The 12,553-nt window shown below is 38.8% G+C and overlaps 1 protein-coding gene across 1 annotated transcript; it reads right to left on the reverse strand.

Moving 5' to 3' along the window:
- Positions 1-480: 480 nt before the first annotated feature.
- On the reverse strand, positions 481-4,729 carry LOC135471184 (uncharacterized). Its single transcript, XM_064750288.1, has 3 exons — positions 4,517-4,729; positions 3,332-3,572; positions 481-2,887 (listed from the first exon to the last, which is right to left on the reverse strand). Exons 2-3 carry the CDS (start codon positions 3,498-3,500, stop codon positions 792-794), a joined length of 2,265 nt encoding a protein of 754 aa, XP_064606358.1. The 5' UTR covers positions 3,501-3,572; positions 4,517-4,729; the 3' UTR covers positions 481-791.
- Between the last annotated feature and the right edge of the window lie 7,824 nt (positions 4,730-12,553).

Below are 12,553 nucleotides of genomic sequence, written 5' to 3' on the forward strand. Positions count from 1 at the left end.
ATAACATGTCTTTGTATGATAGCATTTTCTTCTTATCAAATGTATGTTTGATATCCCAAATACCATCAAGAAGTAAAACTGGTTTACTTCCTGCCGCCGCGGTAGGTGTAGCATAAGTCCAGCTTAAGCTGGCTTCCTCTCCGGCCGTATATACGTGGGAAGGTTTGTCAGCTGCCTGCGGATGGTCGTGCGTTTCCCCAGGGCTCTGCTCGGTTTCCTCTCACCATAATGCTGGCCGCCGTCATATAAGTGAAGTACTCAAATAAAAACTAATAAAAACATCATATATATCCGTTCCACAAAAGTACCAATCTGATTCTTACCAGAAAAGATACAAAAAATGAAACTGAACAATTCTGATAGTCATTTGTTACTTTGAACTGCATATAATCTGAATAAATTATTTTCAAAAAACAAAAACAAAAAAAAACCATATTGGTACACGTATGTACATATACATGTACAGTTAATAAAACACACTGCCAAATTCACTGATCAATCGTTATTCTCAATATATTTTTTTCATACTAAAATCGTGCAGACTGTAAAACTCTTGTGATTGAAAATGCATGGGAGCTTATATTAAAAATACTGTTTAAAACTACATTGCCCGTAATATAAAATATCATGGAATTGTGATCTATTTTGATATTTGTACAAATTGATTTGCTGTCACATTCGCAAAGTAGGTTTTATATGTATATTAATTGTATTTGCTATGATGTGTTGCCATTGTTGTCCTTGTCATAGACGTGTAGCATTCTCGGACAGTATATTTTTGTGGACAATGTTCAATTTCCGCCAAAAGAGGTGCTCGTTTTCGAGAGTTCTCCGACAGGACAAAGATGGACTCTTATCGAGCCTTGTGATCCGAAGGTGGTGTTTGTCCATTTCTCGTACATGCGTTCTTCGAGTTTCTTAAGCTTTCTGACACGAACGTCTTGCTGAGACACTCGCACCAATGTTAGGTGAGGCACGTAATGTTCCTTCTCACGAACCTGGAATCCTGCTTGAACAAGGCACTGGACGGCGCTGGACAAAAGCTCTAAAAATTGAGGTGGGTAACTTACTCTGGCATAGATGACTCGTTCAAAAAATAGTCCAAGGCCTTCTATTTTAATACATTTGTCTTTTGGGCAGATATTTTGAAGCTTGGGCTGTGCATCCGACAGTACTTGCATGGCTACTGTTATCTCTTCAGGGGTCTCTAGGCGCAAAGTGCCAAAGGTTATATGTAGATCATTTGACGGAATACAAAAATCTTGAAAAATGGGCTCTTTCTCCCTGAACATTTGTTGAAAAATATCTACGTTCTTAATCACGTTGGGGTCATTTATTTTGACTGTAAGAAAGTAATTAGAGCGTATTCTATCCGAAAGATTTGTGGCTTGAAATTGTCTTGTAACCCTTGGTACCTGGGATTCGAATTCCGTCTCCAAATCCGAAAGAGTTTCACTATCAATAACAGAATTATTTACAACAGAGGACATTCCAAAGTCGATGGACACAGGTGTAATGTAAAACCCATCCTCTCTTCTGTCATCGCCCATCGCACACAGGTGGATCCCATCGATACTTTGTGTGCCGAAGTAGGTGTCAGTGTGCGCCGCAGAGATGTTGGGATTCACCTTAGATGTTCCTATCAAGCGAGCAGCAGGCCGGGACACCTTCATAATGGTCATGTGTGGCACGAATTCATATCCATCCTTGTTACTTACACCACCTTCCCACAAACACATCTTCAAATGATCCACGAAGCCCAGAAACTCCGGAGGGTACTGGACTTTGGCGTAAATAACGCGGTCGTAAAAATTACTCACGCCGTCCAGTTTTAAAGCTTTTCCCTTAGGTGCCATATTAGCCAGTTCCGACTTTGCTTTCTGGAGGATTTGAACAGCGTTTTTTACGTTTTCATCCGTATCAAGGCGAATAACACACAACGTAACGTGCAAAGAAGAATTTGGTATACAGCAGTCACCATAGCGAGGTTCAGCCTTCAGAATGGCATTGCGGACCTTTTCTACGTTCTTGATAATTTCTTGATCCGTAATCCTGAGAGCTAAGAAGTAGTTAGGACGGAGTTTGTCCTCCCAAAATTCCTTCTCAGTGTTAGTAAGAGTCTTCAATGTGTCACTCACGTCCTGTTCATTCTCATCTTCATCAACATACGGTTTGTCAATGGCGCCAATGGTTATTTGAATGCCATCGTCATCGCTATCATCATCCGAATCGTCAGTTTCAGTAACTTCCAAGTTGCTCTCAACATCAGCATTCTCGTCACACTCTGTCTGTTCGACTCTTCTCTGCGTTTCGTACTGTTCCATTGCGTCCGTTATGGTCATGTTACTTCCTGTTGACCCAAATACGTTGTCCATCCTCTTGTCTTTGTCCCATACCTTTAAGTCTTTGTACTTGAAGTAATGAATCCTGTGCTTTGGAATCGCGAGCACCGTATAGTCTACAGATGCCAAATCTTCCCACGAAAACGCTGAAAAGTTTTTCTCCACCATGCCTACAAATCGGTCCATGTATCCTACAGTGAATTGGTCGCTAGGCAAACTTTCATCCCACAGTATACGAGAAATCACATCACCAGCTGTTTTCATAGATACCTTCTTCTCTTCAACTTCGTCTTCATAGTGTTTCTTCTTGGGTCGGTTTTTCTTCTTTCCTCTTGGTTTTTGTTTATTCAGATATTTGTCCTGTGTCTGAACGTCTAGTTCCATCACGTCTATCTGCTCTATAGCATAGTTTACAAGCTTTTCTATCATTGGCAATCCCACACAATCATGTGACTTACACACAAGCTGATTGGCTAACTCTTCAGCACCATCAGCCTTGTTGCCAAATTTTACAAATATATTAGGTGGATCTTTAGGGTAAAGCTCTGTGAAGAAATAAAAATGAAGTGATTCGGAAAAACCAAACAATGCACAAATGCAATCAATTTTCACTAGGCCAGAAAGAAACTTGAATAGGGTAATATATTCCAGAAATCCTTGGGCAAAATCTGACTTTGGCACATTTTGTCATGTTTAACATTTATTACTTGGTACATTAGCTATGCTATAAATCTTTGTCACATTTTGTAACTTTGCTATAGGCTCAGTGAAGCCTAACATTCTCTAAATACACTAACCATGTACATGTATTTGTATATTTTTAAATTTAAATTAATACAGACAGTTTTTATGCTGAAAGTAATAATTACTTAAATCATAACTTTCCTAAATTCAAGCATTTCCAAACTTAAAATTCTCTTGATGACAGGTAAGGACCATAAGACCATTTTTTGAAGTGAACACAACTAAAAACATGGAGTGGAACAAACCTGTCAACTGGAATTTGATGTTGACATCAAGTCCTTCTGGATGGACATTGACAACATAAATAAACTCTCCCAGGTTTTTTATCACTCGTATTTGATCTGGAAATGTTTCCTTTAACTTCACGATTTCTGCTTCTTGAGCCTCTGTATTTGATGAATATGTAGCCGCCATACTTTTCTGAGATGTCTGACCAGAAACTATATCCGGATACTCTGTGTTGACTACAGCGAATAGCCAGCAACTCTGTAAATATAGAATGTATTAAACAGTTAAATATACATTTATTTGACAGCACAGCTCTTCCAACAAAAATGAAGTAGTGTCATATGCTGCAAACTACATCTTCTGCAGGTAAATGCCTGATTTTTTTTTTTACAGCAATGTATACATGTATTTATTTTGCAGCCTACATAGCTTACTTGTATGAAAATAATTTATAACTCAGCCACAACAATACAGGCAGTGTTAACATTTGCAAGGTTCAATTTGTGTCCCATTATACATGTGGCATTTATTACAGTCAGACACCCATTCAAATATTACATAACAAGTATCGTTGTTGCCATCATATATAAATAACTATGATTCATAGAGAATTGAAATCATATTTTATGTTTATGAGTGAACAAGCTTCACATAAAGGGTTTTCCATAATGCACTGGCACATATTTACGGCTGTAGATTGACAATTATTCTTCAGTTTTAACTGGTTTCCATGCCGTCTTTAGTCATATACAGAACAGCCCATAGAAGAGTATAGCACAAACCCGTGTAGCTTGTTATTCACGGTAGAAATGTCAATAAATATAGACATAAAAAAGAAATCATTCACCTATTGCTTAGTTCGTATAACGTAAAATATATGGTCAATGAAATTTATCGCATATCGGTTAACACCACAGGCGGACCTAACCTAAAACGTAAACATTAACAGCAGAGATAGGCATGTAACACTGCTGTAGAAAACATGCCCAAGCACATAACCCCTTAACTCTGCAAGTAAACGGTGACAGTGCTACACGCATGAAGTAAATGGTGACAGTGCTACACGGACCATGGTGTTAGTACATGGGTAGTCATGTTAGGCCTGTAATTACTAGATGAAAATATACCGGTACAGCCTTAGCTTCTGCGTGTGGGTAGAAAATAGAACATATTCTAGCTCAATGGCTGTTCTAACTACTCACAAATCTTCCAATGACCCTCCAGTTCAGTAACCGTGTTGATGGCAGAACAGCGGTGTGTTGTGTTTTATGTGGCCAGTGAATGATAATATCGTTAATTCGAACGTTGCAACATAATCAGACATAGTTTACAATATGTGGTGCAAGCCTTGCTGGCTAAAAATAGATACCGGTGATTCCCTGTACGGGTAAACCATTTCACCACTGTAGGTAACATTGTTGTCTCTTGTGGTGAAAGAATACATCTGCTGTGGAAGTGGAGCATAAAGTAAGGCATGGAAAATAAAATCATTCAAAACTGGTCTCTTGTTTGCGCAAAAAAAAAATCGGGTCAACCCATAGGGTGGGTTACATAAACAGAATACTACACTACGTTTCACCCCTCGTAGACTAATAAGCAACCGGTCCACGAGAGCTCCAACGAAGGGGGATAACCCCTTCAATCAAACTGTCTTTTTTGCCACGCCCCTCTCCCCAAGTCGTTCTCAGTACTATATAATTATGAGATCTCTAGAGCTCTTTAGTCTCTTCCATGATACTGTATTTAAAGAAAAAGTAGCAGAACAATCAGCTCCACCCTTCCGTGTTTGTCTGACCGCTTCATCCTGTCAACGCGAACCCACCTACCGCCTTCGTGAAAATGTGCAAGTGTGTTAGGGACGATATGAATATATACTTTGTGTTGAGTGTTTTGTTTCTATTTTTGCATTGCCGTTGAAGATAGAGTTTGGACTTGAACGAAATGACATTAGAAAACTTTTTTTGTCAGTGCAGTTCGCCATGCACTTCCAATGGAATGAGAAAACTATGCAGATGGACGTGTGCCCTTTTGAATGAATTTCCTTAATTTTTTTCCTAGTTGCGGCTAAGATGAAACCCTTAATAAGGAAATCGAGAGCTTGTTAACACCAGGCTTCCTGTAATTTTCAAAGAATTTCCTTTAAATTTCTACATGGAGAAACTACCTACAATGTAGAATAGTTGCATTTCGCGAATTACCATCCGTTATTCCAGTCAAGCGGCAGTATATGGCCTATCACCTTATGTATTTTCACACCTGTCATTAATTTTGCCTTGGCCCTTTTCTTGTTATTACATTATCTTGAGTAAGAATTAAGCTGATTGTAGATAATTTAGTAGTTTAGTGAATGTTGGGTTTTGGAGTCTTATTATCCACATTCTTATCGTCACCAAGCTTAATTCATGTAACCTTACCGATATTCATTAAACGCAATGTTTGGCAAATCGCAGGTCTGAACAGTTGCAATCAAAGCTCAGCTGAGAATCATGCATTATTATCGACAACTTATACATATTAGCATGATATACGATTGGAATATTGATTCCACTCGTTCGCCTAGAACATACCTTGCGTCTTTCCAACACTATTGAAAACTGTTGACTGCTTCTCTTTGCATGATTCCCTCCTATTTTCGTACTTTATAAACTTTCCTACATCATTACTAATTGTTTTGGGAATTGGCCTTGCGATTATTGACCTGGAACCTCCATCATGATTGACAGATGGTATACGAATGTCTCTTTCGACGCAAATATACTATAATTTACAGACATACATACTTCTTTATTGTTATGTATACTTACTTTTTTGCAGACGTACAAGTCATATGCCGCTGATCTGTCTATTTTATCAATGAAATTATACACGTTATTAATGGATCATTAACACGTACGTAAACTATGCCGCCATGCATGGGTCATTCTGGTATTATTTTACTGAAAGAGTTGGAGGCATTTGGCAAAATCCACATACTCGTGTTTAAGCAGCGCTATGTTCAAAGGTCCTGCTGCAGATCTAATATCTGATTCTGTGCTTCTAGGGTTAATAAAACTATTTTGAAACTACATTATGAATTCATTTTTTGCTTTTATTTTAGCAAATGCTTATTAAATATACATTTGTATCTCGCCGCGTCATGTTCTCCCACCCTTCACCCATGTGCAAGTTCATGATGCGTAGTTACAACATTTCGCTGTCTGCATAATGACCTTTTCGATAACTATATAGCTATCTTTGCTTTCACCACCTATCACAAATACCAAATGCCATGCAAGGGAAATCTAGGGTGCAAGACGGGCGCGTTTTCCATTAACTAAGTTGATAGGTATGCTGGCCCAGACAGCACGTGTCTTAAGAATAACAATCCCCTGCCTGCTGGACACCATATCAAGTTTCTATAGCAACGCTAGATCGGCCGGCACACGGTTTTGATGTTTATGTCTAACAGAATCTCACTAAATCCGCTAAATTTCTTGTCAGTCCGATTTGTTCAGGGTGAGGGGTGGTCCTACGTTCAAACACAGATCACCAGCGAGGGCAGATGGTCATCCTTGGCAAAATGCTGGAGCTCGATGGAAGACGACCTAGCGTGGGGCCCAGTTGTTCAAAGCTTTCGGCGCACAATGACCTTGCTGACTTGGCGGATTATGACCAAAAGAGACCAGTATATTGTCCATCCAGTTCCACGGTATCTTCGAATTGTGTCAGCGAGGCCAGTACCGGTGCACATAAAATGTGCCAATCTTTTTGCAGTATTTGCAAAATTCGGTTTTGTCTGGCACTTGGCCAGTGCCTGACTGGAATCGTGGTTTCTGTTTTGGGGTTGTACGCGCAAACACTCACTCCCCCACTGCGGACTCGAGACACACCGTACTGGGCTGGAGTTATCGTGAGTACAATGCACCCAACTATATATATAACTATGAATATTCCTTTTCTGTGAATGTTCCGAAGATTCTACTGCTCATCAAACAACGTTGTTGCACTTAAATATGTCAACTTGTTAAATATCAATGTACATCATTTAGCGTGTGCATGCATGGCGTCATTTAGGTATATAACTTATAACAATACATAAATTGTCACCCGTGTATCTTATGAGGGATAAAACAATTTAAATCGGCTCAACAGTTTTGTGGGATTTGAATTCTGTGAGCTCCGAATTTTCCTTCAGTACATACACCGCATGTATTAAGACATATTCGATGGTTCAGGATTGAAGTATCCCCTGGATAAATGGCTTGTTTGTGTAGGTTATGTTCCCATGTACATATTTATGTGCATGGCTTAGAAGGCATGCAACCCACATATATTATGCTTGGTGAAAAGTATAGGCTATATAACATCCTAATTGGTGGTTTATTGAGATGAACTCTTATATCTCACCTTAGAGCGATGATGTGACTACCACACATTAAGCTCATAGATATATAAGATTTAAAAATACATGAACGATAAACACTTGAAATGTCAGAAGTGTCTTGCGAGTAGAGCAGGGGATTATATGCACAACCTACAGTATAAATGTAGGCGTATACCTGATATATGTGTATATCAGGGTTATCTAGGTCAAGTTTATACTGCCGTCTATAGTACAACAAGGCGTCAAAACGTATGTCAAAGAGCTAGCATACGATGATACAAGTATATATATATATATATATATATATATATATATATATATATATATATATACGCTTGTATCATCGTATGCTAGCTCTTTGACATACGTTTTGTGATATATAACACATATATATTAGCCACCGTTTGCCACCGTTTGTTTTTTTTTCTCGATATCCACACATTTAGGCGTCCTATATACCGATATCCAGAATCCATGCAATCCATGTGAATTCATGCTCAGCAGTTCCATCCTTAAATTAAATATGTTCAGATATTTAACTTAAACATATAGCCGGTGGTGGACACTGAATGTAATTTGTGTTCTGAAGGTTGTCTTGGACATTGAGGGATTTTAGAGTGAAACAAACGATTAAGTGCTAACAGTTGCGAAAATGAATATTCTAGATGCACTACTGTTTATAGCTCTTCAACTATTAAAATGCTGATTGAATGAGATCCCACAAAGAAAGCCAACATCCGGAACGAGGAATTATATGGTGGATTAAGGGTTACCTTGTATGGAACAACACTGTTAACAGCAATACAGACTGAGGTGTATAGCCATACCATGGACATGATTTCAAACGTTTGCTTTCCTTCAACGGCTGGCCCTTGTTTCTTTGTAGTGTTCATCAAATGCTCGATGGTTGCGCTGCTAAGTCAACCGCCAAATTTCACTAGCTTTGAATGAATGAATGACTATGGATTAACGCCACATCGGCAATATTTCAGGCACATCGTGGCGATCACTAGCTTTGACACTGCAGCTCTCCGCGCATCAGCCAAAAGGTAGGAAACAGTGAGTTGTTCGAGGTTAATCTCGGTTTCTAAATGGAAGATTAATACTGTATAGTTTTGCCATTAAATATATGCCTATGCACTGACATATTACAATGTAACATTTTGGACAGTTTATTCCCTTTACAGCTACTTCTTTCTGGGATATTAAACCTGTACTTGTGTGCAGTTGATTTGGAGCCGTACTCGTCCAGCAGTAAATCTCTTGTTTTAAAGGTAAGGTGAACAGAAAATTGCTTGTATTTCCGTTTCAAAATATCCATCATTTTCTATACAATACTTATAATCTGTCAATCAAATCCTGCTGTTATGGAATATCTATTAATTTAGTTTTTGAGTCGTTCTATAAAACTTCAGATTGCATGATATACAGTCATGCCTGGGACCAATATAACAGCTGTTATATTAGTGCTAGGTCATTCTCACTACACGCCAGGTACACATATGCACGAGTATAAGATTGTTTTATGCAGGGATCGATGTTTTTGCAGGGATCCAGGCTGACTATAAAACTCTAAATATTAAACCGGCCCCGTTAGCGCAGTTGGTAGAGCGTCCGCTTCGGGAGCATGCAATATATCCTGAGTCGAGACACACCTAAGACCTTAAAAGAGGAATTTGTAACCGCCTTGCATGGCGTTCAGCATGAAAGAGATAGTGCTACGCCCTGTTGACCCATATCAGTATAATGGCGTGGCGACTTACTTCCACTTGACAAGCCTTGGATGACCAACGTTGTTCGGTACAAGATACGAGTGAGGAATCGTTGTTTCAAAAAATACAAACGGACTAAGTCCGATGGGGATAAGTTTCGATATTATATATCTTGAAGGGAGGCCAATAATGCTAAACGTCAAGAAATACTGCGTTACTCCAGGATCGAAAGCAAAACCGCCTATTCCTCCTCTCTTGCTGTCAATGGCAAAAACGTGTCAAATGACGTTGAAAAGGCGTACCTGTCTTACCACCTTTTACGTATGTTACAGAATCATGTCTCAGTTATATACAGACCTGTGAAAATGAGATTAAACATTCCCTTGAGGCTCTGAATACACGGAAAGCCTCAGGTACTGATGGTATAAACAACTTCATGCTTAAAAATTCTGCTGATTGTATTGCAGCTTCCGTAACGATTCTTTTTAACTATTCCTTACGAACAGCTGTCTTTCCAGCAGCATGGAAGCTCTCTCAAGTCTGCCCTGTATTTAAAAAAGAAGACAGACATGACGTTTTTAAGTATCGACCGGTGTCCCTTCAACCCTCTCTTTCTAAGGTCTTGGAGAAGGTCGTGTATTATTAACATCTGTATGAGTATTGCATGTCAAATAATCTTCTTATATCACAAAACTCTGGATTTTAAACGTGGGGATTCGACTGTATGCCAGCTTGCAAAAATTGTTCATGACATATACAAAAGTCTTGACAGTGGAAATGACTCCTGTTTACTACTTTTAGGTGGCAGTAAGGCATCTGATAAAGTCTGGCATGATGGTCTCCTGTTTAAGTTAGAGCAGTTGGGTATTGAAGATCCTCTACTTGCGGGGTTAAAAGATTATTTGTGTGACAGAAAAATTAAGGTTTGCCTTAACGGCACTGAGTTCGAAACTTATCCAATATATGCTGGCGTCCCACAAGGCTCTGTATTGGGCCCACTTCTCTTCTTAACTTTTGTCAATGATATTAGTATGAATATTGAATGTAATATTAACATATCTGCAGATGACACATCCTTGTCTGAAGAAATTTTAGACTTAGCAACATCTGAGGCTAAACTTAATCGTGATCTTGAACGTCTATCCAACTGGGCTAGTCAATGGCTTGTGTCATTTAATGCTACCAAAACTGATCTCTTAATATCCTCTTAATAACCTTCCAGCCGAGATTGTATTTAGATGGTGTAGATGTGAAGAGCATTCCGTCCCATAAACATCTCGGAATTATTCTGCAACACAATGGTAAATGGAATGAGCATGTAAGAGCTATAGTTAAGAAAAGTAATATGAAATTGTGTATCATTAGTGGGGCCAGGCGAACACTTACTAGAAAGTGTATGATCACACTGTACTTTGGCTTGATAAGGTCCTCTATTGAATGTGGAGATTTTCTATTTGACAACTGCAGCGTTTCAATATCCAACTAATTGTAAAGTGTTCAACGCCGAGCAGCATTGTTATGTACAGGAGGCTTACGTCGAACTTCATACAAATCTCTTTTAAACGAACTAAAATGGAACCCTTATACAGTCGGCGTAGATCCAAGCGCATTCTGTTCTTTCATAAAATCGTCAATGGGCTCTCTCCTCCATACCTAATTACCTTACTAACTCAAAGGTATAACAGCGAAACAAATGCCTACAATCTTATAAATAGACATCACTTTCGATTATTTAAATGCCGAATTCAGATTTTCTCTTCTTCCTTCTTTTCCAAGACTACCAAAGAATGGAATTCATTGTCTGTTCATATCCAAAAATCTCCACTGGAAACAGTTAAGAACTTTTTGTATTCTCAAGACAGTATTAACCGTGATCTAACATGTGAGTATAATTCATTTGACACCTTTTCCTCTATTGTGCTCTGAGAATGAGAATGGGACTGAGTGCTCTTCACGGTGACCTCTTTAAATATAACATTATCGACGTTCAGTCATGTAGTAAATGTAAACATAAATGTGAAAATGCATTTCATTATTTCCTTGACTGCCCTGCCTATGCCACTCATAGAAAGCACATGCTAAAAAGTATCTTTAAGAATTAAATCTCCTGGACTTCACCCTTCTGTATTTTTGACTAGTTGTTCTAAACACATTTGTACTTTACTCTTATTTGGTTCACCTGAACTAAGCGTGAATAATAATCAGTTGTTCTTAAAATCTGTACATAATTTTATAATCATGCCCAATAGATTCACCATCCAAGCCCAGCAGAAATATGATTTGATAATGACCTTTCTTTGTTCCCATCACCTTATTCTGTACATGTGCATGTCATTTGTTCTCTTTGTTTTCTATGTTATTTTATGTATATACGCTGATTTTATGTTGAGGAGCCCCTCGTGGCTAAAGAGCTGTGGGAAATCCTCAATAAACAAATAAAGAATTACAATTACTTGCCTTCGGTAAGGCTTCCCAGTGAAGCAGCACTAGATAAAAGAGCTGTGGAAATCCGTCCTGCAACAAGGAGGCACATTACATGCACTCTAAGGTTTCCTTCGTCGTCATATGACTGAAAAATTGTTAAGTACGACGTTAAACCCCAAGCACTCACTCACTCTAAATATTTGAACTGTACAATGTTTGCAGACCTAATGTTTTGCAGGTCTAAAGGGTGTTTTTCTTTTCGAAATAGGTGTAACCATTCTGTGAGCGTAAAGTAAAATTGTCTGTTCGGTTCTCTCTTTTGCAGGTCGTTGCAGCTGTCTGCAGCACGGCAACTGTGTTCACATGCCTAACGGCTGCGATGTTCCCGGCTATCCTGGCGTCTAGAATCCAGCTTTCCAGCTCATGTGACACAGACAATACAAATTGTAACTGCTCGCTAATGGACGGCAGTAAAACTGTGATACATACCTACAATATTCAAGGCAGTTGTGATGTACTGATTTCTGAAATCAGTGGCTTGCTAATCGCCTTGAGCTGTTTGTGCATCGCCGGAAGCTTGTCTTGCCTTTGGTTTGTCATTTTGGTGTGGAAATCACGATACAGCTGACAAGACTATTTATACATTAACATGCTGTCGTTCTGACGTGTTTGTTTATATGAACGACGTGTATTCAGTAAAATATCATTGTTGACTTCTATATGCTGTTTGATGTTACTAA

The sequence above is a fragment of the Liolophura sinensis genome, chromosome 7 (genome assembly GCF_032854445.1).
Source record: "Liolophura sinensis isolate JHLJ2023 chromosome 7, CUHK_Ljap_v2, whole genome shotgun sequence".
In the NCBI taxonomy this organism is placed as follows: domain Eukaryota; kingdom Metazoa; phylum Mollusca; class Polyplacophora; order Chitonida; family Chitonidae; genus Liolophura; species Liolophura sinensis.

What these genes read in the sequence shown, in the direction of transcription:
- LOC135471184 (XM_064750288.1), bottom strand. Translation starts at nt 3,500, where the DNA reads ATGGCGGCTACATATTCATCAAATACAGAGGCTCAAGAAGCAGAAATC. An exon ending in CATCAAATTCCAGTTGACAG is followed by an intron (nt 2,888 to 3,331) that starts GTTTGTTCCACT and finishes ATTTCTTCACAG; the next exon opens with AGCTTTACCCTAAAGATCCA.